This window comes from Chlorella variabilis (genome assembly GCF_000147415.1).
Source record: "Chlorella variabilis unplaced genomic scaffold CHLNCscaffold_24, whole genome shotgun sequence".
Taxonomy (NCBI): domain Eukaryota; kingdom Viridiplantae; phylum Chlorophyta; class Trebouxiophyceae; order Chlorellales; family Chlorellaceae; genus Chlorella; species Chlorella variabilis.
The window spans coordinates 97,600-123,685 of NW_005435064.1; the positions used below are offsets into that span (position 1 = coordinate 97,600).

At 64.9% G+C, this 26,086-nt stretch overlaps 7 protein-coding genes across 7 annotated transcripts; 3 read left to right on the forward strand and 4 right to left on the reverse strand.

Moving 5' to 3' along the window:
* Positions 1–1,346: 1,346 nt before the first annotated feature.
* Positions 1,347–3,933, reverse strand: CHLNCDRAFT_139250 (hypothetical protein; the record flags this gene model as incomplete). Its single annotated transcript, XM_005844170.1, has 6 exons — positions 1,347–1,950; positions 2,098–2,199; positions 2,295–2,414; positions 2,628–3,299; positions 3,426–3,532; positions 3,679–3,933. The coding sequence occupies 6 exons, from the start codon at positions 3,931–3,933 to the stop codon at positions 1,347–1,349; spliced, it is 1,860 nt and encodes a 619-aa protein (XP_005844232.1).
* A 454-nt stretch (positions 3,934–4,387) lies between these two features.
* Positions 4,388–9,299, reverse strand: CHLNCDRAFT_58974 (hypothetical protein; the record flags this gene model as incomplete). Its single annotated transcript, XM_005844171.1, has 11 exons — positions 4,388–4,721; positions 6,474–6,534; positions 6,686–6,790; positions 6,893–6,978; positions 7,076–7,197; positions 7,379–7,542; positions 7,588–7,791; positions 7,897–7,955; positions 8,053–8,172; positions 8,326–8,978; positions 9,142–9,299. 11 exons carry the CDS (start codon positions 9,297–9,299, stop codon positions 4,636–4,638), a joined length of 1,818 nt encoding a protein of 605 aa, XP_005844233.1. The 3' UTR covers positions 4,388–4,635.
* A 624-nt stretch (positions 9,300–9,923) lies between these two features.
* CHLNCDRAFT_54633 (hypothetical protein) lies at positions 9,924–11,727 on the forward strand (the record flags this gene model as incomplete). Its single annotated transcript, XM_005844086.1, has 6 exons — positions 9,924–10,053; positions 10,278–10,451; positions 10,577–10,728; positions 10,826–10,988; positions 11,072–11,371; positions 11,492–11,727. 6 exons carry the CDS (start codon positions 9,924–9,926, stop codon positions 11,725–11,727), a joined length of 1,155 nt encoding a protein of 384 aa, XP_005844148.1.
* Positions 11,728–12,048: 321 nt separating this feature from the next.
* CHLNCDRAFT_27049 (hypothetical protein) lies at positions 12,049–12,991 on the reverse strand (the record flags this gene model as incomplete). The annotated part of the gene is made up of 4 exons (XM_005844172.1): positions 12,049–12,240; positions 12,385–12,557; positions 12,645–12,827; positions 12,901–12,991. Coding segments are annotated over 4 exons (639 nt in total), but the record flags the coding sequence as incomplete, so codon positions are not given.
* A 394-nt stretch (positions 12,992–13,385) lies between these two features.
* On the forward strand, positions 13,386–18,631 carry CHLNCDRAFT_58975 (hypothetical protein). Its single transcript, XM_005844087.1, has 16 exons — positions 13,386–13,518; positions 13,717–13,830; positions 13,937–13,996; positions 14,095–14,670; positions 14,825–14,968; positions 15,090–15,209; positions 15,365–15,529; positions 15,656–15,748; positions 15,898–16,029; positions 16,229–16,324; positions 16,463–16,588; positions 16,777–16,938; positions 17,110–17,164; positions 17,418–17,530; positions 17,698–17,845; positions 17,979–18,631. The coding sequence occupies exons 1-16, from the start codon at positions 13,480–13,482 to the stop codon at positions 18,356–18,358; spliced, it is 2,523 nt and encodes an 840-aa protein (XP_005844149.1). The 5' UTR covers positions 13,386–13,479; the 3' UTR covers positions 18,359–18,631.
* Positions 18,632–18,982: 351 nt separating this feature from the next.
* CHLNCDRAFT_27061 (hypothetical protein) lies at positions 18,983–20,545 on the reverse strand (the record flags this gene model as incomplete). Its single annotated transcript, XM_005844173.1, has 5 exons — positions 18,983–19,102; positions 19,301–19,465; positions 19,650–19,856; positions 20,015–20,130; positions 20,284–20,545. The coding sequence occupies 5 exons, from the start codon at positions 20,543–20,545 to the stop codon at positions 18,983–18,985; spliced, it is 870 nt and encodes a 289-aa protein (XP_005844235.1).
* Positions 20,546–22,189: 1,644 nt separating this feature from the next.
* Positions 22,190–23,078, forward strand: CHLNCDRAFT_139256 (hypothetical protein; the record flags this gene model as incomplete). The annotated part of the gene is made up of 2 exons (XM_005844088.1): positions 22,190–22,514; positions 22,630–23,078. The coding sequence occupies 2 exons, from the start codon at positions 22,190–22,192 to the stop codon at positions 23,076–23,078; spliced, it is 774 nt and encodes a 257-aa protein (XP_005844150.1).
* Between the last annotated feature and the right edge of the window lie 3,008 nt (positions 23,079–26,086).

The window sequence follows — 26,086 nt, forward strand, 5'->3', positions numbered from 1 at the left end:
GGCACTGTAACAGGACCTCCCGCAGCCCGTCGCTGCCGCCAACCCGGCAGCAGCCAGCCAGCCGCAGCTGCTGCAGGCCAAAGGCAGGCTTGGTGGCGTTTGGCCTGTTCTTCAGCAGCTGCGCCAGTGCAGCCGCCAGTCCGCTGCCTACAGGCACTGCCGTGCCGCCCAGATCAAGAGACAACAAGCCGCGATTTGCACCGATGACGGCACCCAAGATGTCCAGCACCAGGGAGCCACTCGAGGAGGCCGAGGCAGCGCCGCCTGTGCGGCGACGACGGCTACCACCGCTGTTGTGGGAGGCACCCTGCAGGCAGAACCAGGCCAGAGAGCAGTGGCGCTGCTCGCTGGCACACTTTTCATCCAAGCAAGGCCAACTTAAAAGAATCTTGACGTTAAGCAAACCTGTACACGCCAAAGCCCAGCCAGGCATAAACTGGTGAGTGTGGAGATCTGTGCCAGCGGCAGCAGGTCGCTGTCGCAGCATGCTGTGGCGCCTGAGAGGTCCAGATGATGCAGCTGCAGCAGACAGCTATGTTTCCGGTCGACTAGGCACAAAGCAACGCAGAGATCGGCCACTGTGCACAACAGATGGCCAAATCACAGAGGCGGGCGGCGGCACGGCGCCCACCTGTGGACATTTTGCTGCCGCCCATCGTAGGCAGCCGGTCAGTCCAGGTGTCCACTTGTGCGTCTCAAAGGCGCTGATAAACTGCCAGCGGCTGCTATTGATCACTGCCCGCAACGTTGAACAAGTGGCAGCAGCGGCGGCCAAGTCCAAAGCCGCGTTGAGCTGGTTGAGCACCAGGTGCAGCAGGCTTTCAGGAAGATCCAGCAAAGACATGGTTTGCACCAAATCTTGTGTCTCTTCAACTCGCTCCTCTTCTAACGGCTGCACCACCACGGGCGCGTGTGTGCCGCCGCCGCCGTCATGGGCGCCGCACAAAGGCCGGTGGGGAGGCACGGGCTTCAGTGGCGCTTGGACGCACACTCACAGGAGGCGCGTGCCACTCTCTACTCCATGGGCGGCTGAGGGCATAGGACCCGAGGCCACGGCCAACAAGCGATGGACAAGCTAGTCGGCAGGGGGCTATGAACGGAGCGACTTTCATGAACCACTGCTGAGCCAGAATGCTTTCACGGGTGGCAGGCAGGCAGCTGACTTGGCCAAGCAGCGGTGCGCATGTGTGCGGCAGGCGGCGGCAACCGGCGAGGCCTGCCAGTGCCTCCTCTTGTGCCCCCGAAATAGTGCCCCTGAAGTAAAAGTTTGACAGTGCTACATGGCTCACAGAAAGCAAGCAAATCAGCTTTCAAGTGGGAACAACATCAGGCATCCTGCGTGCAGCTCAACCCCGGACCACCGCGCCCAGGCCGACATACGCCTTGTGCTGCTTGCGCGCCTGCGCCACAGACGGCCAGAACTCGATCTGCAGGCTGTTGAACAGGCGCAGCACGTCGTCGTGCTCCCGGCAGTCGGTCATGATGCGCCCGCGCTGCGCCCGCACCACCGCTGCAATGAACTGCAGCACAAACTCGGGCGGCTGGTCCTCTCCAGAGCTGCCATCAGGCACAGCCGCGGACAGCCGCGCACTGCCGCTCTGCCGCCCGCCCGAGCTGGCAGGGCGCTGCCCCAGTGCCGCCGCCGCACGAGCGCTGGCGGTGGCCTCTGACAGGCCGTGCACCGTGGACCGCAGGCCGGCGGCAGCAGTCGCGGTCGCTGCTGACGCAGCTCCGTCGCTGCTGGTGCGCGAAACGCCCTCCCCTCCCTCGCCGCCTGCCACCGCCCCCGTCTGCTGCTGCCTAAAACTCGCCCTGCTGCTGCTGCCGCCAAGGCCACCGCCTGCTGCAGCACAGGCCTCCCCTTCTGCTGCCTCGTGTGCCCACTGCATCTCCCACAGGGTGCAGCAGGCGACGGGGGGCAGCTCCCGGCGCAGCATCACCACCACCATCCTGCGGTTAGCCAGGCAGTGGCAAAGGGAGAAGGGAGCACAGCGTGAGAGGCATGGGGAGTAGGCAGGCCAGGAGAGGCCAGGGTACATCAGGCAGGCATGGCATACACATGCAGTGGGCAGACCGATGAGCGGATCGACGCCGCACCTGTAGGCAAACATGCAGTCCTCGGCTCCCAGCTGCTGCAGCTTCCTGTACAGGGTGGGGTCAGTGTCACGCAGCACGCGCGCTATCTGCTGCAGCTGGTGCCTGCAGACGTGGAGGGACGAGGATGGGTATAAGAGGTGGCGTACAGGAACAAACAAGGCAGGCCCAGCCGCGAAGACTGCTTGCAGCCGGCTCACCTGATGCCTGTTTCGTCGTGTTTGAAGTTGCGGCGCGCGCTGCGCATGAGGCGCTCGAAGCAGGCAAATGCCAGCGCATCGTCGTCAAACAGTTGCACAAACACAGCGGCCAGGTCGGACCTGTGCGGGGCAGGACCGGGGGTGGGGGTGGGGGGTGGGGCCGCACGAAGCCGGGTGAGGATGGGATTGCAGGTTCATGAGCATGCAAGACCCCAAATGATGGAAATAGGCTCCCTGCCACCAGCTCTGCGCCGTAGCTTGGCCCAGATGGCAGGTCACTGCTGCCCTCCCCGCGTCCCCGCGCTGCGCCCAACCCCCCGGCAGCTGGCTCACATGCCCTGGCAGTAGCCGGTCTCTGGGTCGTGCACGGCGTAGGCGGAGAGGATGTTGACGAGGCGCAGCATCTGGCAGCGGTGCGGGTCGTCCAGGTGGGCAGCGCCCCACAGCATGTCGTGGGCCAGCGCGCTGCGCCAGCGGGGCAGCTGCCCCGCCTCTGCCGCCGCGCCCGGGTCCGCCGCAATCTCCGCCAGCTCAGCCTCGGTGCTGGGCGCTGTGGGGTCGCGCGGCGGCGGGCCCACCATCATCAGCTCTGGCAGGCCGTCGCCCACCGCCACCGGCAGGATGGTGAGGGTGGGTCCCGTGCCAGATGCAGGGCCGATGCTGGCGCGGCCGCCTATCGCAGGGTGCTGCATGCCACGCCGCAGGTCGGTGCGCACCGCATCCATCACAATGATGCGGTGAGCCTCCGCAAAGGCCGCCAGGTTGCCCGGAAGCGGCACCGGCGACCGCGTGCCCAGCTGCAGCGCGGACGCCGAGGCACTGCCCGCCTCAGAACGGACCGACAGGCCGGCTGAGTCGGCAGGGGCCTCGTCTGCGCCATTGGCTACCGCCACGCCATTGCCACCGCTAGTGCCGCTGCCGTTGCTGCCGCCGCTGGTGCTGTTTCGGAGCGCTTGCAGCTGGTCATCCAGCTCCCTGCACACCAGCACCAGCTTGATGTATAGCCTGCAGATAGGAGCAGGCCAGCCAGGCAGGTTCAAATTCAAGAGCAACTGGTTTGTGTGTTGTACAGAACCCGGTCGTGACAATAGCAGAAAACGGCAGCCACGCTTCTTGCAGCATCACAGCTACCTGCGCAGCTGCTCCAGCTCTCTGCTTCGCTCCTGCTGGGTGCTGGTATGGGGGAAGACGCCCAGCAGCAGCGGCCACAGCTCGGCTCGCAGCTCAGGGGCAACACCCTGCAGGCATGGGTTGGCCAACAACATTTGGTGGGTTGCCAGCAGCTCCCCGTGTTTGCCCAGCTGCTTCGCTGCAGCAACTGCCCAACGGCTGCAGCACGGCTCAAAGGGAGAACCAAGTGTGGGTGGGCAGCGGCAGGTCTCACTCCATCTTGGACCGCCTTGAGCACTTTTGGCCAGTTTTCAATGTAGCCCTGCTCGTCGCGCTTGACACCCTCGTGCTGCAGCGGCGGCTTGGCCCGCCGCGCCGTGAAGCTGTCAAAAGCAGAAGCACTGAGCACCCCTGCCCCAAACGCGGCGCCAGCGAGACCCAGCCCAGCAAACGCGGCCACTCCCACGCCCACGCCGACGACCACAGCCGCCGTCGACAGCACCTCCTTGCCGCCGCCGGTGCGGCTCATTGCCGTCTTTCGCGCCGCTTTACCGCTGGCTGTCTGCCCTGCCCCGGCCCCGTTCTGCTGTCTATACCCGTGGGCTTGCCGCGGTTCGGTGCCGGAGGCAGTGTTGCCACTACACCCGCGGGGGCCCCAAGCGTTGCTGTCAGGCAACTGGTGAATCGAGGCAGCACCGCGGCGAGACTCCCAGCGGTGGAAGACTCCAAAAGGCGTGATCGCCTCCTGCTGACGGGTGCCTTTAGTGGGTATTTACAGAGCCGCCGCACACCTGATGCGGCAGCTGGCAAACGATAATGACCCCCCCCCCCCCCCCCCGCCTGTGGCAAGGAGGGATGGCCTCCTCTCCGCGCTGCTGGCGCCAGCAGCGCCCCGTTGGCGGTGCGGAGATGTGGTTGCCTCTGACTGCCCATGGCGGCCCTTGACGATACCAGCCCTTGACGATATCAACCCATTCATTTTGGCCAGTGATCCAGATCACACTTTGCCCTGCTAGCATTCGCTTGTGCCTAGCATGGTCGTCAGACGAAAGGGATCTTTTCACGGAAGTCTGACAACTTTCTGAGACCGACAAATGTCCTGCCCCAAAACAGGGAGCAGTGGGTAGCCAGTCCGGTGATGGCGAGCCATCCAGCACAAGGTGCGTGGGCTGTCAACAGAAAGAGGAAAGAGGAACAAAAAAAGGACATGCACAAGGCCTCAACAGGAGAGCTAGTAGGCGCTTTGGGCCATCATGTGGAGGCCCCCCATGATGGCAGGGCCTGGGCGCGGCCTGCCCTCGCTACTGACCCGTGCCGCTGTAAGGAGGGTAGTAGCCTGGTGCGAAATAGGCAGTGGATGCAGCAGTGGCACCAGGAGCCCCAGGAGCTCCCGACGCGGTTGACGCGACCGGTGCCTGCTGCTGCTGGCCATACCCACCTGTAGCCGCAGCAGCATAGGGGGGTGCCGCGGCATAGCTACCATAACCGCTGGTGGGGTAGGCAGCCGTGGCGGCAGCAGTGGGGTTTGCAGGGTCATAGGATGCGTAGGCTCCTGCGGTATTGTACTCGGAAGGTGCAGCCCCCCATGCTGCCATGTAACCGCCACCGCTTTCCGTCATTCCTCCTCCGGCCAACGGTGGATTGGCTGCCGCAGCAGCTGCCTGTTGCTGCTGCTGCTGAGCTGTGTTGCTGATGTACTTGCGTTCGGCAGCAGACGCGCCAGCACTGCCCGCGGCTGCTGCACTGGGCTGTGGCGGGGAGGTGTATTGTGGTGATGGCAGCTGGCTGGCAGGGTAGGGCTGAGAGAGGTGGCTCTGCTTGTAAGGCGAGGCCTGCAGCTGCTGCTGCTGCACTTGCTGCTGAGCCTGTCCCTGGGCCTGCCCCGGGTAACTGCCGTACGCTGCTGCTGGCTGCTGCTGCTGCTGTCCATAGCTGCTGACCATAGCACCGCCCACCGGCTGGCCACTTCCTGTAGCAGCAGCAGCGGCAGCCCGTTGCTGGGCCGCGACTCCGACTCCTGCCGCGGTGCCGCTGCCGACATACTGCTGCACCTGCCCTCCCTGCCTAAGCCGTGGGTCCTGTGGCGTCGCAAAGGTGTTTGCCCTGCTGGAGCCATATCCAGCAGCAGTGGCAGCAAGCGCGGCACTACTTGGCCCCGGGTAGGCAGCGGTGGTGCTAGTGGGGCCAGCAGCAGCGCCGCCGTAGCCGCTGCCCAGGGCAGCGCCGCCGTAGCCGCCGCCATAACCGGCGCCAGGCACACTTCCCGCAACACCCGCTGATAGTGTGGCGCTTCCGACAGGGTTTCCGTTGTACCCAGCACCTGCCTGGCTAGTCATCAGGCCAGAGCTGATTGGGGCAAGGCCAGCAGCCATGACAGGCAGGGCACCTGCGGCCTGCATGCCATACTGTGGCATAGGCTGCTGTTGCTGCAGCTGCTGTTGCAACAGCAGTTGCTGCTGCTGCTGTTGCTGCTGCTGCTGCATCGCGTTGCCTGCAAACCATCAATAATGGAGCCAGGGGTGTGATGGCCAGCATGGATTTTTCCTTCAGTTGTTCTGCAGCAACACCTCCAGCACGACAGGAGCTAGATCGCTGGCATGCCACTGCAAGAGCATCGTTAGAGATGGCCGAGCTGCTCACCTGCAAAGCCAGCCGTCTGGCTGCCGCCCAAGCCGCCACCAAGGCCTGCTGCCCCCATCATGGCACCTCCAAACTGCACAGCTGTGCCATATGCGTTGCCTCCCTGCAGCAGACAGGCAAAATGACATTTGCACGCGCTGGCTGCTGCCGGGTCACAGTCTTGACTAGTGTCCGGGAGGCCGCTTCAACTAGTCTAACAGACCTCGTGCCCCAAAGGCACGAAACACCCAAGCCAGAAGCCTGCTCGTCACACCTGCTGTTGCGGTTGCCGCTGCATTGACACGCTGCCGCCGCCCCCTCCACGGCTGTAGCCCCAGCTTGGCCCCTCGTCAACTTTCCGCTCAAATTGAGGAGGGAGGTTGCCACCATAGCGTCCGCCGCTGCGGCCCCAGCCGCCGCGCCCTCCCTCTGGACCGTGCCGGCCCCCACCGCCTCCCCGCCCACGCCCCCTGCCGCCAACATCGTGGCCCACACCGTGCCGCTGCGGGGCCTGCAGGGAGGGCCAGACCAGGGCGGGCATTGCCATGAAGGAGGGAAGCACTGCCCACCCCTGTGTCAAGCTGGGGCATATTCAGATACCATCCCCAACTCCCTGCCAGGGTACCTGGCATTGAGCAGCACAACGTGCTCCATGGCCCCACCTGCCATGGCTGCTTGCCGCCGCCGGGCTTGTTGCGGTTGGGTGCCAGCAAGTCCTCGGCAGGCACAGTCTCCAGAATCGTCTCCAGCAGCGCGGCGCTGGCAATCTGCGGGCCAGGAGGGAGGGCATTGCTTGCTGCACCTGCTCAGGAACTGCCGGCTACATGTGGATGACCTTGCTTGGACCTTTGCACTGCCTCCCACCGCACCTGTCGCCCGATCTGCTTGGTCCTGCCCCGCCCAGTGCTGGTCGCGAAGCTCTGGCCGCCACGGCTGTTAACAAGCTTGATGGCCACTGGAGAGCAGGGCAAGCAGTGCACGGCACTCAGCAAGGAGGGCTTTCAGGTAAGAAGCCACGTGTCAAACAGGTCTACACAGCCCAAGGCACCCACCAGAGATGGGGCCGGTGGCGCCCTCCGGGGGCGGTTGCTCCTCTGTGTCCACCCGCAGCGCCAGCCGAGACGCATACTCGTTCAGCATCGCAAGCGGCGTCTTGTTGTCCTGGCCCCGGGCCCTGCAACGCAACACACGCGGATCAGGTGGCGCGGACAAAGGGTGGGCGTGGGTGCAGAGCAAACGGCCGACCCCTGTAAGCTCAGGCAGGGGCGACTCGGCGGCCTCCGCCCTGCACTAGCTCAAGAGTTGCCAGGCGGGGCGCGGACGGCACCTGGCCGCCACCCACCCACCCCACTCACTTGAACTCTGCCATCAGGGCCTTGACTGCGGGGTAGGGATCCATGTAGTTGGTGCCATCTGGCAGCCCCTCCTCACCCACAGCTGGGCTGCTCGTGCCAGGGCCACCCTCTGCACCCCGCTGCTGCTTGCCGCCTACTGCTGCTGCTGGCTTTTCCGCCGCCGGCTTCGGGCGGCCAGCAGGGAAGGCGAGGCGGGGGCGCTGAGGCACGTGCAGCACTGCAACCAGGGCTGTGGTGACCGCCGCCTGCCTGTCCTTCTGCTGCCGCACGGCCTCCATCAGCTGCACCAGGCTGCTGTCGCTGTCTTTGGGCAACTGCAGGGGTGTGGTGGCCGCAGCGGCTGCCGCTGCGGCATGCAGCTCTGGCAGGGTCTTGCTTGAAGACAGGCTCATCGCCACAGGGACGCCGCAAGCCTGCACAGCAAGGGGAAGGGGCCCGCGTGTAAAAAGCAGGTTTCACATGTGCCCTACAGTGGCTCTGGTTACGTGTGCCCAAGCCAGAAAGCAGGCAGCCCTCACCTCCTTAACAGTCTGGCAGGCCGCCTCTGCCGCCTCCCTGTTTGCCATGCGCACAAACCCTGCAGGAACGGTGCAGCGGCATCACTGCAGTATTTCGGCAGCCACACCACCTGAGTGGGCAGTGGGCGGGAACAGCCCCCCAGGCGGCACACTCACCATAGCCGCGGCAGTCGCCGCGGTCGCGCTTGCGGCGGATGAGCTTAACGCCCACCACCTCCCCCGCTGGCACCACCGCCTGCCACACATCAAAGTCGTCCGCTGTGGGTGGCAGGCCGCCTGTAGGTGAGGAGACAGGGTGGGAGGCAGGCATAAGCGGCCATGGGGCAGGAGGGGGCGGTGCTGCGTGCTCTTGGCGCCAGCTGGTGCATGTGGCAGCTGCCCCAATGCTGCTGGCATCGTCCAAATGCGTTGCTGACGCCTGACACGCACCAATGAAGATGTCTACCGGCTGGAAGCCTGGCGGCGGGTCTTCGTCGGCATGTGCACCCTTGCGTGCGCCCCGCAACCCTGGGTCGTGCTGCCAGCTATCCTCGCCGCCGGCCACGGCATAGGCAGGCAGGCGGCCATCATCCTCCATGCGTGGCAGCAGCGGCAGCTGTGCCCGCTGCGACTGCCCGCCCACGTGCTGCGCCTGCTGCGCCGGCTGGCCGTTCTCGCCCTCATCCACTGACAGGCCGTAGAGCGCCCGGGCAGGCACCCGAGCAGGCGGTGCTGCAGCAACGGGAGGCGCTGATGGTTTGCCCGCCTGCGGTTCCGCCTCGTCGGTGGAACCCGCCTCGTGTGCCTGCCCATCTGATGCTGGTACTGCTGGTGCGTGTGGCGACATGGCTGCCAGCGCGTCCTGCTGCCCTGCGGTGGCACTGGCAGACAGAGCTGCCACCACCTGGGCCTGCTCCTCCTCAGGCAGCGGTGTCTCGCAGGCTCCTGGCTGATCGGCAGCAGCGAACGCTCCAGCCGGAGCTGCCTCTTGCACCGCCGCAAGGCCGTCTACCGCCATGGCCGCCACCCCATTCTGCTCCCCCCGAATTTCTTCTGCTTCTGCTGCTGCCGCTGCACCAACAGGGCCCTCAGCATCATAGGACCTGCAGCGGAAGAGGCGGCTGCCTGTATTGCGCCACGCCCCAGGTGCCGCCACCGCCGCACCCCACGGGCTGCCCACGCTGGCATTCTGGGTACATCAACATCACTCGAAGCGCAGCACGATCAACGGAATGCGTGAAAGAGGCAGAGCACTGGAGCACGCACCCATCGCCTGCAGCGTCGGGGGCAGCAGCGCCCGATCCGCTCTGATCAACTGGCGCATTCTGATCGGCCATGGGCTTGGTGCCCGCGTCCACGATCAGCGCATCCGCTTCTGCAGTGGGCGCTGCTTCCGAGGCCACTGCCTCGCCTCCTTCCGCCATCTGAATAGAAGCCGGGGAACCGTGCGCCAGATGCGTGATAGCATGATCACTGGGGGGCGTTCTTTCCAGTCGCCGCCGCGCCGCCGCCGCTCAGTTTTGAGGTGCTGCTGCATCCTCTAACTAGTGGGTTCAAGTTCAATGTGACCCTGAATGACACCATTTAAGATCTCCCAAAGTGCATGCCAGTCGGCTGGATCCACAGGCGGTGAACATTGGCGTGGCATCAGCTGCCGATTTGATGCCCTGGCGAGTGTGCCGCACCGTATCCTCGCTGTTGCCGATTCTGACAGTTAAAGCGGGTGGGTAATGTACCTATGAGGGGAATGAATCAAGGGCTTCTGCTGACACTTGCCGCCGTCGCAGCGAGCAACTGGGCGGCGGCGGCGAGTGGGCAATGCCTGTGATAGACATTGGCTGCAATAGACAACGCCTCTCGTCGGCACGATGCTCTCTGCATCTCTCTGTAGGTTTACAACGCACAACTTCATGTTCTGGCTGCTGGTACATGTTGCTAGTCCCAGGCCGAAACACTCAGGTTTCTGGGGATTGCAGCCCGTCCCAGTTATCTTCCCTCACTCTCTTGCACTGTCTTTGCTGCACTTCCTGTCTTGCACTTCCTCAAGGATGCGTGTTTGCGCCGCTGTGGCCCTGGGGGTGCTGATGCTGGAGCTCGCGTTGGCGACCCCCGCCCATGAATCCGCATCGGGGCTGAGTTTGGTGGCGTTCAAGCGTTCGCTGCTGGAGGAGGATGGGGGTGAGATGAGAGAGCGCGGAGAGACTGGGGCGATAAATTGGGGATGCCGCCGCACGTGAAGCCCTACCGCTGGGAAAAGCTGGGAAAAAGGAAGGAGACAGGAGAGAGGGAAATTGTGAAGGAATACCTCAGAAGGAGGCGCTACAACACCGCTGCATTGCTTCCACGAGTGCCCAAACCCGCCGCCCGCCGCCCGCCGCCCGCCGCCGCCCCCCATGGCCCAGGCGATGACCCATGCGCCCAGTTGGAGCTGGTCAACTACGACATGGGGTTGCACATCGCCTCTGTGTTCATATTGCTGGGCGTGTCGCTGCTGGGCTCCCTTGCTCCCGTGCTGCTGCGGGTGTGCAGCGCCAGCCAGCGCATTGCGACGGCCATCCGGCTGGGCACCTTCTTCGGTGTGTGCGCCCACAGCTTGAATGATTTATGTGGCAAACCATGCATTGGCTGCATGCCTGCTCCCTCCGCTTCTTCATGCCCCCAGTCTCATTTCGGTTGCCTGCCCCTCCCCCCCTCCCCCCAGGGTTTGGCACGCTGATCGCCACGGCATTTATTCACATGATGCTGCCCGCGGTGGAGTATCTGACAAATCCGTGCCTGCCGGCCTTCTGGACGGAGTCGTACGAGGCCTGGCCCTTCCTCTTCACGACTGTGGCCGTGCTGGGCATGCAACTGGTCGACTACCTTATTAAGGCGAGCCAAGGGCCCGTTTGACCCTGGTTCCATGCTCACATCCAGCTCACGATTGCTCCCGTCCACCTTTCGCCTGCAGGGGTACCTGCGCCGCAACGGCATTGCCCAGGGGGACCAGGTCGGCTGCCACACCGCCGTCATTGGAGCCATCATCAGCACCGGGGCGCACAAAGTGCAGCCGCAGGCACCCTCAAACAGCCAGCTGGGGGATGCTGAGGGTGGCGAGGCCAACGAGGAGGGAGGTGAGCGTCTGCCATGCCGGGCTGTCCAACTCTCGACTGGTTTCCAAACGCACCAAGCGCTTGCTCCACTCCCCGTCCCGCAGGCGCCTGCCCAGTCCACGGCGAGGGATGCAACACGCTGCTTGCCCACAAGCCGGATGTGACACGGACGGTGGGCATCTACCTGACGGAGGCTGGCATCATTTTTCACTCGGTGATGATCGGCATCACCCTCGGCGTCACAAGCGAATCGTTCAACACACTGCTGGCGGCCCTCTGCTTCCATCAGTTCTTCGAGGGCTTTGCGCTGGCCTCTGCCGCCGTGGACGCCGCGCTGGGCACCGCCAAGTGCATCATCATGGCTGTGGCCTACTCCGTCACCACTCCAGTGGGCATTGCGATCGGTGAGCATGAATTGGGGTTTGATGATGAAGGGTGCCTGGTCGCGAGTGGCTATCGTGTCCCGCCTTGACCTGCCGCCCCGTGACCTCCGCTCCTGTGCCGCCTGTTCCTGGTGCCCACAGGCATCGGCATTCGCGAGTCGTTCAACGAGAACTCCACTGCCACCCTGCTGGCCTCCGGCATCCTTGACTCGCTGTCTGCTGGCATTCTGATCTACGTTGCCCTGGTGCATCTCGTGGAGCCGCTCATGACGGACAGCGCCTGGCTGCACGGACGTGGCTGGCCGATGCAGGTCCTGGCGTTCATCTGCTTCTACTCTGGCGCAGGAGCAATGGCGTTCATCGGCAAATATGCATGAGCGGTGAGCAGACGCTTCCGGCAAAACCCAAGCCACAGGCCGCAAGCCGCACACGATTCAAACATGCCGCCATCCCCCGTCATTCCCTAACCTACCTTGCCCGACCCCCATGGAGTGCCTGAGCCCCTTGGGGGCGTGCGACATACTACTGAACAAGCTAAAGAAGAACAGCTGTCCCCATCCCCCCGCGTGTAACTTTGCCCACTTTGCCGGCAGCAAGTGGCATCCAGTTGCCTAGCTGTGGCCAGTAGCTGGGATCCTGCTATACTTACAGCGGGTTCGAGATTGAGCACATGCTTTGAGGTCTCGAGGCAGCATGCGTCAGGTCAAGGGCTGCGGCGGCACTGCAGGCGGCAGCAGCTCCACGTGGTGCTCCAGCACCTGCTGCACCTCTCCCAGCGAGCGAGCAATAAAGTGCGGCCGCTCCTCACCCTGCAGCTCCATCACGCTGCCCCACCGCCGCTCCTCATCCAGCAAAATGGTCACCGCCCCTGCCCGGTTGCCACACACAATCTGCGCAGGTAGACACATGCCACGGCAGGTTTCAGCCCTCTCCTCCTGGCCAGTACTAGCCAGCTCTTCCACATGCATCATCGGTGCTCCAAAACCCATTCCCATTCAAGGCAGCCACTGCTTTGTCCACCACGGGACACTTACATCATCTTTCGCACTGTCGCCCACCATTACGAGCTCCTCAGGAGGCACGCCCCACTTTTCAGCGATGTGCAGCAAGCTGGCAGGGTTTGGCTTGTATGGCGCAAACTCGCGTGAAAGAGCGGGAGTGAATGGTGGCAACGTGAAGTGGTGACGATGAAAAAACGCGATGGAGGCTGCGGCACAACAACGTGGGCGGGCATTGAATGGGGGGCTGTGGGTTCAAGCTGTTGGTCTTCAGCTGTTGGCGATGCAAAGCTTACCATTCACATTGCGGGTCACTAGGGCGCGTGGCACGCCACGCTCGTCCAATTTCTGTGACAGCTCGAGCACGCCTGGCATCAGCTGCATGTCTCGAAGGGCCTGTGCCTCAATCTCCGCTATTGCTGCGTGCGCTGCCTCCTGCTGCGCCACCGGCCACGAGGCGATGACGTCCAGGATGTCTCCTGCGGGCGGGCGGGGGAATGATCAGGTCTAGGCAGGCAGGATAGGCAGGCTCCCTAGGATAGACATGCACACCTTGTATGCCGTCCAGCCCCGCTACCGCCGCTACCCGGCGACGCATTTCCGCAAAGTCAATCACGGCACGTGTAAGCGTGCCGTCCATGTCTGCAGTGCAGTGGCGGCAGCACGATGAAGGGAGTGCCAGCACCCATCAAACGCATGTGGCGGCAAAGGCGGGTGGCGGCACTGACCAAATACAATGCCTCGCGCCACGCGATTTTCCACGCGAGTTTCCATCTGAGCTGAACGTTTCTGTAAACTGCTGAGTACGGGACCTGCTGAGGCTGCACGCACGGGCGGGAGCAGGCGGGGCAGCGGCGGCAGGCGAGGGCCACACAGATGTAACACACGGAGCATGTTCATCAGGGAGATGAGACAGCAGGATAGCGCGCCTCCCTATAATGGCTCTCTGCGGATGCTCTTCATGCGGCGTGCGCACGTGGCACCAAGGCCGTGCCTCATCACACAGGGGTGCCCCCTTCCCCGTGAAAAGTGGTAGAACAGTCTGCTACCATAGAGCGTACAGACCCTGCCGAGCCAGTGAACAGTTGTGTCCCAGAAGCAGCCGCGGCAGTTGAGTGGCTCCATTTGAGAATGGTTAGCTCCATTGGCCCGGCCACTGGCGTGGAGAAGGTTTGTGGCAGCCAGCCCTGGCCAGCACCAACGCGGCCAGGCGTGATCGGAGGCTGTTCGCTGCGGGTCCGGGAACTGGTGCACCACACAGCCATAGAAAGCAGTTGTTGGTGCCCTGTGCGGATGCCGCCGCACCGCAGCTCACCAACACTCGTCGCTGCGGGAACCCTCTCCGCTCGCGTCGCACCCTGACCGCAGCTCCAGGCGGAGCTAAAACGCAAGGCCGCTCAGCTGGATGCCGCCGACAATAAGATCAATCAGCTTACCACTGAGCTTAGCAGGGAGAAGGCGCAGAAGGCTGAGCTGTCTGCGGTAAGCTGCACCGGCTGGCGGCTGTTCCTGTGCTGCCGCTGCCTGACCACTGCTGCTGCTGCTGCTGTTGCCCGCCACTTACACCTGCACCCATTTGACACTGCAGACGCAGCGTCGCGAAAAGACTCAGGTGGCTGAGCTGACAGCACAGCTGGGCAAGGTCCAGGTGGGCGGACACGCTGCTCTGCCTCGCCGTGCCTCCCGACCGCATTAAGCGTTGTAGTGCCTTAGCTGCTGCCATCACGCCTCGAGCGCCTGCTGCAGGCTCTGCTGAAGCAGCGTGATGCCGCGTTGAGCAACGCGACGGCGGCGCTGGATGCGGCGCGCTCGCGGCCGGGCAGCGCCGTCGGCGTCGCCTCCATCACGCCCAGGGGCCCCCTCAGCCGGCAGAACAGCGACGAGGAGGCGCTGGTGGCGGAGGTGAACCAGAAGTCGCAGCGCATCAGGCAGCTGGAGTCGGAGGTGGCAGAGGCCAAGGCCTTGGCGGCGGCAACGCCACGGCACATCAAGGCCGAGTGCGCGTCGTGGAGGGACCGCAGCGAGAGCCTGATGGCGCAGGTCAAGGAGCTGCAGCGCGCGCAGCAGGCCAGCGACATCGAGAAGGCGCAGCTGGCCGACCAAGCAGCGGAGCTGAGCGAGAAGTGCGGGAGCCTGGAGCAGCAGCTGCGTGCGGCGCGCGAGTCGCTGGTGGCGCTGCGGGCCGTGGCTGACCAGGGGCGCGGCGAGCTCAAGGGGGAGCTGCAGCGCCGGGACTCGGACCTGTCGCGCATGATGGCACAGCAGGAGGCGCAGGCGGCGCTGGTGGATGAGCTCAAGGCGCAGGTGGAGAAGCAGGCGCAGGTGGGTGCGCCTCGCTGGCAGCACGATGTGAATGGCGTGCCCTGCTGCTGCTGCTGCTGCTGCTGAGCCCGCTTTGGGCTGACGTGGCTGTGTGGCTCCCCCAGACCAGCAACACCGCTGCTTCTTACGTCGGGTTGCGGCACGTGGCGTGCAGGAGAGGGAGCACCTGCTGCTTCAGGCCCAGCAGCTGCAAGTGCAGCTGGCCAAGGCGGGCGAGGACGCCAAGCAGAGCAACCTGCACGTATCGCAGCTGGTGTCGCAGCTGGACGAGAAGACGTTGGCGCTGGAGATGGCCGAGGTGGGTGAGGGCAGGGCAGCTGGCAGGCATGCAGGTGGTGCTGAAGCAGCAGTGCCAGAGCGGGCACTGTCAGCGCCACCTCCATTAAGATTAGTCATCGCTGCACCGGCCTGGCTTGCAGGCAGAGGTGAAGAACGTGACAGGCTCCAGGTTCAGCCGGGAGGCGTTTGTGACAGACCTGCAGACCAAGCTGGCTGAGGCGGCCAAGGAGAAGGCAGATACGGAGGCCCAGCTGCGCCAGGTGCGGGCATATGGCTGCTGGGAAAGCACGGCGAGGCGGCCGCTGTTGCAGCTGTGTTGTGCTCCTGCCGCCGTGCGCACGCTGATGCATTGAACAGCCAGCCTGCAGGCGCCACCCTGAGCTCAGCTATGCCTGTCCTCTGCCACCGACCGCAGGTGTCTGAGCAGCTGTCGGATGCGCTGGAGGCGAAGGAGCAGCTGCAGGATCAGGTCAAGGCGATGCGGGAGCGCGCCGAGGCGGGCGAGCTGTCCATGGCGGCGCTGAAGCAGCAGCTGGCAGAGGCGCAGAAGAACGCAGACATGCAGGAGCGGCGCTACTCGGTGCGGCTGGGCAGCTGCGTCGCTGCCTGCTCTGGGCTGCATCCTGCCATGTCGCCCTCGCCTGGCAGCCACCTGCTGTTTCCAGACGCTCCACCGTTCTGCTGGTGCTCCACGCCCCGGCTGCAGGAGGCTATGACTGCGCTGGATGCCAGGGAGCAGGAGCTGGGTGACAAGGCCAAGGAGGCGGCGGATGCTGTGACAATGCTGCAGCAGAGCCAGGTCAGGGTGGTGGGAGTACACCAGGGGCGCTGGTTGGTGACAAGCGCTGAAGGTTGTCGTCGCGCATGCTGGTCCTATATGAGCGTGGTTGTGCCAGCGGCAGGCACGAGTTGACTCATCCCGCTTCCATTGCATGGTTAATTCCGCAGGGTGCCATCAACCTGAGCCGGTCGCGTGCGGACCAGGAGGTAGCCGAGCTTCGGGAGCAGCTGGCCATGCAGGCGGCGGCGCTGGAGGGTCTGGAGGGGGGAGCGAATGCCGCCGCGGCCCAAGCCGGCAGAGTTGGACAACGTAACCGCCCGCCCTGCGGTGGGGTTGCTCCGTTCTTTTTCCTGCTGGCGCATCCTTGACCACCAGCCACCATGGGTTGCATGGGGTTGGGCAGGGGCATGCGGCAGCCTTGTGCTTGGGCTCTTCAAAGGGTTCATGGGACGGCAGGCGGGCAAACCAGCTGAAATCCGCCTCCTAACTGCCTTGCAGCTGAAGGGCGTCAACAGCCAGCATGTGGGCAAACTGGGCCAGCAGCTGGCGGCGGCCCACCAGGAGGCAGATGAGGCGCAGGAGCGCGTGCGCCTGGTGAGCACAGGAAGTTGGGCGCCTGCTTGGTGGCTGGGGCGGCAGGCGCCAAAGGGGTGGGTGTGCGGGGTCTGTAGCATGCCTGCTTTCCACCTGGCCTCACACATCAGCTGCCCCATGCTTGGCGCCTGCCTGCAGGCCAGCGCACGGTGCGAGGAGCTGGAGGCTGAGCTGCAGGCTCGTGACGAGGAGCTGGGTGAGTGGGCCAGCAGGATTGCAGCGATGGAGTCGCAGCTGAAGCAGATGGAGGCGCTCAACCAGAAGGTAAGCAAGCCAGGATGCGTGCAGGGAAGCTTGGTGGTGTGCAGCCGAGCGGTGCCCGTTACGGTGCACTTAGCAGGAACCACCCAGCCCTGATGTTGCAAGTTGCACCTGCTGGCATTCTGCCAGGAGCAGCTGCCTGTGCCATCCTTGACAAGCCCTGTGGCCATTCCTGCGCCGCCTGCCCACAGGTGAGCGAGGGGGAGTATGCTCTGCAGCGCGCCTCCACCCAGTCGGCCACCGTGGCAGCGGAGCTGGCGACCGCCAACGCCAGCCTGGCGGAGCGGCAGACGGCGCTGGAGATGGCGCACGCGGCGGTGGCGGAGAAGGACCGCAAGCTGGCACTGCTGGAGGTGGGTGGGTGGGGTGGGATAGGGCGGGGTGGACGGCTGTGTTGGCAGGGCGGCTTTCGCATGGAGGCGCCCATGGAGGCAGGCAGAGCCTTGGGGGCCTTGCTAGGTGGACAGCTGGGTGCTGGAGCTGTGCTGCCGCCCCACCACCACCTGCGCCGGCTGCTGCCGCAGACCGACTTGAGGCAGCAGATGGCGGCGGTGGACACCGTGGAAAGGCAGCTGCAGGGTGAGGCGCGAGGATGCCATGCCGCACCTGCCCGCTGGGCGCATGCTCTCTGCATCTGGTGGCTGAGGGGACAGCTTCTGCTTGTGCTGGCCGAGGGGAGGGCGGGCGACAGGGGAGCCCACCATGTCTCCGCACCTCTCACCGCCGCGAGCCGTGTGTTTGTTCGCTCTTTCAGAGGCGAATCACCCACCTGGTGTTGATCCCCTCCCTCGCCCGCGCGCGGCTGTGTCTGTGCTGCCATCCATCGGTGCAGATCGCGAGGATCGGCTGATGGAGCAGGAGCGCGGGTCGGCGGCGGTGCAGATGGAGATGGCAGACCTGAAGACAGAGCTGAGGACTGCGGAGATGGAGCGCCAGGACCTCAAGGTGCGCTGGTCCGGGAGGGCTGGGGCTGGTGGGCACTGGAAGGGACGCAGGCCATGTTGTTTCTGCTTCGCTCCACGTTGCCCGCTTGGCTGCCCAGCCGTCAGCCAGCCAGCCTCTTCCGCTACGACCTGTGCCTACCCTCCTCTGCCGTTCGCCCCTGCTTGCAGCGCGAGCTGGGCACCCTGCGTGGCGAGGCCGCCCACCTGTCTGCCTCGGTGCAGCAGCTGGAGGGGGAGCTGGAGGTTGCGCACAAGCGCATGCGGGCGCTGGAGGATGATCTGGAGGAGGCGCGGGCGCCCTACATGGCAGACCAGGGTGCGTAGCGGCAGACGGTTGTGCAGGGCGCAGGGCCCCTGGTCGTGCTGGGATGCAGCCTGCCGGGACATGCGATTGCTCGCGCTGTACTCCATGCCTGGCATGACACAGCCCCTGCCCTCCCTGCGTGCAGAGACCAAGCGGCAGCTGCAGGACACGCTGCAGGAGCTGGCAACGGAGCGGGCGGCGCATGACATGACTAAGCAGGCGCTGAAGCAGGAGGCGGCTGCTGGGGCTGCTGCTGCGGCGACGGTGGTGGCGGTGTCTCTCGAGCCGCTCGCGGCCATTCCCAGCCCACCCCAGGCGGCGGCTGTGCCGCAGCAGGTGGTTCAGATGGAGAGTGAGATGAACACGATGCAACTGGAGGAGGAGGCCGCCCCTGACAGCCCGCCAGCAGTGACCCCGGCAGGGACGGAGGATGTGGCGGTGACAGCAGAGGAGGTGGAGGAGGATGCCACAGCAGCAGCAGTGGTGCCAGAGGAGGGGGAGGAGGAGGCGGCACGTGCTGAGTGAATGAGTACCAATATCTGAGAATCGTGCACGGTGCACGTAAGCCAAGCCCAGTGAATGGGGCCAAATCCCCCAACAACCTTTTTTTTTTTTTACTTGTGTACTTGCATTGAGGGCCTTCACGCCAGTGATGCCTTGTTCCTACTCTTCAGCCATCCCCCGCGATGCTATCCTGCTTTCATGCTTTCATGCCCTGTCACCATTGGGCTCCCCAACGGTTTCTGCTTTTTTTCTGGGTGGACTGACCGGCATACTGTAATGTAACCCCATTCTTACTGGGCTGAGGACAAGCGGTCAGGTAGAGGCGGGCAGAAGAGATCTGTGCAATACGAGGGATGCGGTGTGTGCTATACCAGTAGGACATGTGCTGGGCGAGTTCCTGCGCCACCAGTGCCCCCTCACTCATATGTCACCCCAACATCTGACACCTTCAACAGGACCTTTGTGTTCTTGCCGCGGTCCTGGGCGTGGTCCAGCGCCTCCTCCCACTCACTGTGCAGCTCATACCTGTGGGGGCGTAGCATGGCAGCAGGGCGGGGGTGGGTGGGTGGGGTGGGGGTGGGGGGCAGCATTCCCCAGGCACTCTGACACATGTGTTGCCACCACCATTCCTCTCAACCGCTGCTCTCACTCTGTGAAGGTGGCCTGCAGCTTGCCGGCATTGACCAGCTTGGCCACGCTCTCCAGCATCGCCGGCAGCTTCTTCTTGCTGTCCTTCATCCACCGCCGCACGTTGAAGCCCTTGACCTGCAGGGCAGGCTGGCGGGCTGGATGACTAAGCCAAGGATGCACCTGACCCATGCCGGCAGAGCGCATCCGCCGCTAAGCCCATGGAGCATTTAAGCGAGCCTGGCAGGGGATGCATGTCGTCCCAGTGGGAGCCTCGACACCCGCACCTCCCCCCACACACACATACACACATCCCTGCCTGCCCACTGGCCGCACCTGGATGCCCTGGAACACCCACTGGTGCCAGCTGAACTGCGCGGCCTTGCCGCTCATGGCGCCATACACCACCAGCTGTGCGCCGTCTGCCAGCGCCTCACTCGGGCGTTGTGCGCTGGCGCCACCCACCGCGTCCAGCCCCAGGCACGGCTTGCTGTAAAACTTCTGCTTGTCCAGCTCCGCCTGCACAGCGGGTCCCACTTTGGTTGCTGCTGTGGGCATGGCTGTGGCTGGCACAGAGGCAACGGCCGCCCTGCTTTGTGGCGAGCAGCCAGGCTTACGGAACAAGCTCAGGATGAAGGGTGCGGTGGGCATGGCCTCATGAGCCAGCAGGTTGCTTCCCTACCACCACCAAGCCTCCCCCGCTTGCCTTGAGGCTGCCCCTGTCCAGCAGCACCTCTGCCGCGCCTAACGCGCGCAGCCACAGCGCCGTCTTCTCAAAGTCGCTCTCCCCGCTGACCACGGCAATGGCACGCAGACGCAGCAGGTGGCACAGCTGCACCACCAGCTGCCCCACGGTGCTGTTGGCGGCGTTGAGGATCACGGCATCGCCGGGCTGCAGGGGTGGGGCCGGGCAAAGGGGGGGGATCAGATGGCTCCGCTGCCGCGTGCCGCTTGCCCCTGCCTGCCCCGCTGCCTGCGGCTCCTTTCCAGTCACCAGCCTAGTCATCATCCCCTGCCTGGCTACATCCCGCCGCGCCGCCCTGGCCCCACCTTGAGGTTGGCGTCCTCCAGGAGGCGGTACGCGGTGAGGATCTCGCGCAGCATGGCGCACTGCTCCACCGGCATGATGTCGGCCGGCAGGCGCAGCAGGTCCTTCTCCTTGGCCACTGCAGACGGAAGGAGCAGGGGTGCAGGGGTGGTGTGTGTGTGGTGGTTTGTGTGTGGTGGCGCCCGTGGAATTGCCAACACACTCAGAGAACATGGCGGGGACAGAGCTTCAATACACATTTTGCCAGCTGGAGCTCGCCGCGCGCGCTTACCCGCCAGCGAGCGCCAGGTGCCCAGGTTGGGCTTCATGGGCACCACCCAGTCATTCTCGGCCAGCCCCTTCACGCCGGGGCCCACCTTGACCACCACCCCCACGCCGTCGTGCCCGGCCACAAAGGGTGGTGCCACGTGGTCTGTGCCATACATGCCCCCCGTCTGGACGGTGTAGATGTCGGCGGGGTTGATGGGCGCTGCCCGGATGCTCAGCAGCACCTCGCCCCACTCCAGCTCCACGGGCAGGGGCTCGGTGGCCATGGACAGCACTTGCTTGGGCTGCCCGCCCCGCTGGCACCGCACCTGCAGAGTTGATGCGTGGGCCGGTTGGTTGATCAGCAGGGCGAGTTCCAGGCCAGAGTTCTGCCATGCCCCCCCCCCCCCCCCCGTCCACTTATTCCTACTGGTGTTCCACGGGGGCTGGAGATGCTGCCCGCCCCCCTCACCTCGCAGCCATCGGCGACCCCACCTGCATTCACACTCCGCCCATCGCCAGCCACCCGCCTGCACCCCCACCCACCGTGTAGGCCTTGATCTTGGGCAGCGGCACAGCGTCGTAGCTGCCCTTGACCACGCCGTACTGGTCGATGATGTCCTCCTGGGTGAACACCTTGACCCCGGTCTGGCCCCGCGATCGCATCCAGGCCTGCAGACCAGGGGGCGAGGCAGTGGAGTGATGCGCAGCAATCCAGGTGCCAACCAGTGCTGGCCATTGTCCCAGTGAGGGGGGCCATTCCATTCCATCTGCCGGTATCAACACGAGTTGCCCCAGGCAGCAGCCCAGGTGCTGGCCATGCCCTCACCTCGAAACCCGAGGTGTGCGACCGCGAGTTTTCGTCCTGCCGCACCGTGATCTGGTCCGACAGGGTGGCCTCCTCAGCTGCCTTGCTGCGCACCTTGTCGCGGAAGCTGCCGCCTGCAAAGCTGCGGGGAGGCAAGCAGCCACAGGGGTTCTTCCACGTGCCGCATTCTTGCCACGTGCCGCATCCCTGGGTCAGTGCAGCATGCAGCGTCGTCTCCTCCTCTTACTCCCTCCCGCTCACCTGTCCATGAACTCCTCCTCCACCGTCCTCACCACCCGCCCGGTGGCATCATACTCCCGCCGCTTGGCGCCATCCGACAGCACTTCCCAGGCCTGTGGGTAGCTCGGTTGATGGTTTGGTTAAGACGGCAGGTAACAAGCAGCTCGGGGCAGACCAAGAGGTCGAAGGTATCCATGAAGATGTTCTGTGCAGAGTGGATGAAACCGGCAAAGCTTGCCTGCTGAATGGCGCGGAAGGTCTCTGGGTCGCCACCCTTGTCGGGGTGCGCCTTAGAGGCCAGGTTGCGGTATGCGCGGCGTATCTGCACCATCAGATTCAAGGGGCGATTGGAGTGGGGGCATGGGGTTGGTTTCCAAGTGCAGGGCGAGCCAGCCGCCAGCGGTGGCGGAAGATGAGCAGAGGCGGCGGCACAGTAGCACGGCTGTGTTAGCCTCTGCGGCCCCTGCAGAGCGCTCTGATTACCCACCTCCGTCTCGGTCGCCTTGCGCGAGATGCCCAGCGCCGCGTATAGGTGGACCTGTTCCTGCATGGTGGTGGATTGACGGCAGCTGTGCCAGGTAGGGCGCAGGGCGACGGAGAAGACGGTGCAGCCAAGTTCCAGCACGGATGTGCAGTCGCAGGTAGCAATGAGTGCTTGGAAGGGGAGGAGGCGGTCAAGGGCTGCGATGCCTGCTGGGGGCAAAGCCAGATGAGGTGAAAAGCGGTGGTCCCCGATACCCATTCTATAGCGTACTTGGTGTCGATAATGCCGGCCTTCATCAAAGCGGCGGGCTCCCGCCCAAACTCTCCTGCCTCGCACTGCCGAGCCCTGCGCTACCCGCGGGAGTCGTGCCTTCATCATCGCCGCCCTGATCGCCGCCAGATGGCTGTGTGCAGCAGGCAGCCCGGGCGGTGCCAGCCAGCGCCGCCGCCACCGCTACCGCCGCCGCAGCAACAGCATGTGCAGCACCTCTCGCAGCAGCAGGCAGACCGCCGGCACGTCCTAGCGCTGCTGGCAACAGCAGGGGGGGCAGTGGCACTGCCAGCAGCAGCAGCAGGAGCACCACCTGTTGCACCACTGCCGCCTCTGTCGGTGCCAGCACTGACGGAGACATTTCTCTCGCCCGAGGGCTTCGCCTTCAACTTCCCTGCTGACTGGGTCGTGGCATTTGACAGAAGCGGGTCTTCTAATGACGGCGCCGTCATTGGTACAGTGCGGCTTCTTCATGCGTCGACCATGATTGAAAAATTGGAGATGGCAAATGTTGCCTGCCTGCCACGAACATACTCCTAAATGGCTTCCCTCTGTTGGCCCTACTGCAGTGGTTGGCGACTTTAGAGCACTCATCACCGTGTCCGTGTTCCGGACAACCAACATACCAGAGGCGATCGTGCGTGCTGGTCTCAGCGAGGAGGCCGGGTACGAGATCTGTGTGGGCCCGCAGCAGCAGCAGGGGAGCACCCAGCGCTTTGAGTTGATCAGCAGCGCCATGGGCCCGCCGGCGGCGGGGGCGGAGCCAGGCTCGCCGCCGGCCTATGAGTACGAGTACTCAATTGAGAGCTGTGTGGGCGAGGTAGAGGAGGGCCTGGGCGGAGTTCTGAGGTGCATCGGCCCATTTGGCAACCTTCTTCCGACGCAGCGGCGACGCCACATTGGTCGCTGCGTCCTCATCGGCGCTAATGCATACTCGCTCAACGGCAGCAGCCCGGAGGACCGCTGGGAGCAGGTTGGGCCCATTCTGAGGGCGGTTGTCGGCACCTTCAGAGCCTGAATGCTGACCAATTATCTTGCAATGGATGCACGGTGTAATACATTTGCAATGTTGTCAAGCAATGGAACAGTGGGCAACGCAGTGCAAGTGTGGAGGTGGTGCAAAATTGGCAGTCGGTCAAATGCTAGACAGTGTCGGTCAAGCCTAGACAGAAAAGGCCGGTTGAAAACGTACCGCCTCATTAGTTGCTGCCACTGCCGCCACCAAACTCCCTGCTGCCACCCAGGTCAGCCACGGATCTCAGGTACTGCTTTGCCGCCAGGACCTGGCGCCTGGCACGAGCTAGCGGATCCTCGCTGCCGGCATCCTGTGGTGCGGTCCTGGCAGGAACCGCCTGCTGCACACCGCCCATCACAGCTCGCAGGGGCAGGGTTTTGCCGGCACCGCCAGATGATGGCATCAGGCCGTTGGTCCGTGGTGGTGGCAGGGGCAGGGCAGATTCCGATGAAACATTGTGGTATGAGCTGGGCTGCAGTCCGCCTGACACGGCCTCTTGTGCCGCACGGGATTGTGCCTGGCTGTTGCTGTTGCTGACTGCCGCCAGGGCAGCCGACACGCTGCGCCGCTGTGTGTTTGCAGGTGCCGGGGGGGCGGCTGCCAGCGTGCCAGCCAGCAGTAGCGAGCTGGAGCTGCCCTGTCCCAGGCTGCCACCTGCCAGAGATGCACCAAACAAGGGCAGCGGCAGGGCCGCTGGCACATCCAGCTCTGGTGGGGCTAAACTACTGGTCGAGGCAGGCAAGCCAGCACTTCGGTACGCTGATGCAGCCTCAAGCTCATGCAGCCGCCGTTGCTGCTCTGCCAGCTCCCGCTGCCGTTGCTGCTCCGCAACCTCCTGCTGCTGCCGTCGCTGCCAGTCCCACTCCTGCCGCTGCTCCTGTTCCTGCCGCCGCTGCTTCTCCTCAGCCCGCTGCATCCGCTGCAGCTCTGCCTCTCGATCTTGCAGCAGCTGCTGCTGCTCCGCCAGCTGCTGGTCCAGCCGCTGCCGCTCTCGCTCAAACTGCTGCCGCTCAGCGGCCAGCGCCTGTTGCAGCTGCTGGTCTGCCACCGCTTCCTGCCGCCGCTGCAGTTCGGCAGGCAGCATGCTGTTGCTCTCTGCCAACTGCACAGTATGCGCAATGAGCAATAGTGCAGGGGGTGACTGCACTCGCTGACCCTGCTCTGCCATCGGAGTGCCGCCGACCTGCGATCCCAGGTCCGCCATTGCAATGCAGGATGCAAGACATCGCCACGCATGCCACCTCCAGCTGCTGCTGCAGCGCACCTGCTGGGACGCCTGCTGCCCCACCAGCCGCGCCTCCTCCACAGCTCGCTGGAACGTGGACAACTTGCCCGCCAGCGTATCTATGTGGCGGTGCAGCTGCTGCTGGTAGGCGTTGGTGGCTGCACGGTGGCCCTGCTGCTGGTGGGGTGCAGCTGTGGAGTGATGTTCGGCTTGCAGGTCGCAAAACACATCGCGACTGCCAACTGGGGAGGCCGTCTCAGCCACCGAGCCTTCCAGCTCCTCAGACGCACCCATGCTGCCAGGCGCCACAACCTGCAGCCTGCTGCCAGCTGCTGCGCCTGCGGTGACGGCAGCTCGCTGGCCCACGCTGCGGCTGCTGCCTGCATGCCGTGCCGGGGAGCTGCCATGGGTACTGCCGGCGCCATCAGCGCGCCGGGGCGGCAGTGGCTGTGGCGCCACCACCCCGGCCTCCAGCCGCAGGTGCTGTACCTGCAGGCGCAGCGTCTCGGTGTCGCGGTGCGCCGCCTGCAGCTGGCGGTTGGCCAGGTCCAGAGCCTGCTGCAGGGTGGCGCGCTCCCCTTGGGCCGCCTCCAGAGCACGCTCCCACCTCGCTGCCACCTCCAACTCCCGGCTCTCCATTAGTTGTGCATGCAGCTGCCGCTCCTGCTCCAGCTGGTCGGCCAGCAGCTGGGCGCGCTCACCAGCAGCTTGCACCTGCGCGCAGCACAGAGAGCAGGGGATGGGAGGAAGGTGCCAGAAGGCTGCCAGCAACAGATGCCACATAACACTAAGGCCCAAACCACACAGGAGCTGCCACGAGAGCCAGCCGTCCCGCCACCCAAGCCGCTGGGTCCCTGGGCCCCCACCTTGGCCTCGGCCGCCTCTGCTGCCTTGGCGCAGTCGTTTCGCTCTGCCTCCAGAACCGCCGCAGCCTCACGCAGCTGTGCTGCCAGCTGCTCCTGCTCCTGCGCGTCGCGCCGTGCCGTGTCCTGGTGCAGGCGTGCGGCATCCAGCAGACTGGTGGCGCGGGCATGAGCTGCTGCCTCCCGCTCCAGTGCCGCCTGCGCCGCCGCCGCTGCCTCCCGAGCATCCGTCGCGGCCTCCTCTGCCGCCTGCGCGCGCCCTCGCTGCTGCCCAGCCTCCTGCCGCAGCTCTGACAGCGCTTCTGTGAGCTCTGCCGCATCCATCATCGCGCGGTGGTACTGCTGCTTGGCCTCGCTCGCCTCGGCCTCGGCCTCGCCCAGCGCCGCTGCCAGCTGCGCCACGCTGGCGTCGCGCTCTTCTTGCAGCGCGGCGCGCGAAACGCGCAGCCCCTCCACCTCCCGCTCCAGGTCTGTAATGCGTGCCATGCGCATCGCGTCGGCAGCCCCCGCATCCGCCGCCAGGCTGTCGTACTGCGCCTCCAGCTGCTGCAGTGTGGCCAGCGCGCCCTCAAACTGCGACACCATGCGCTGCATGGCCAACTCCTGCTCTGCAATGCGCGCCTCTGCGCGCTGCAGCTGGCTGCGCACATGCTCATTCTCCTCGACCAGCGCCGTCGCACGCTGGCGCGCCTCGCGCTCCGAGGCCGCTGCCGCCGACACCTGGCGCTCATAGCCTGCGGGGCACATGAGGGCAGCACCATGTGGGTGGAGACCTGAGCATCCGGGCCCAACTCACACCCCAAATGTCTTGCCTGCCTCGCCATTTGCGTCCCTGCCATGCCGCGCCCCTCACACCACCAACCTGCAATGACCTCTGCCTTGCCCTTGGCCGCCTCGCTCTGCGCCACCGCCACCTCCTGCTG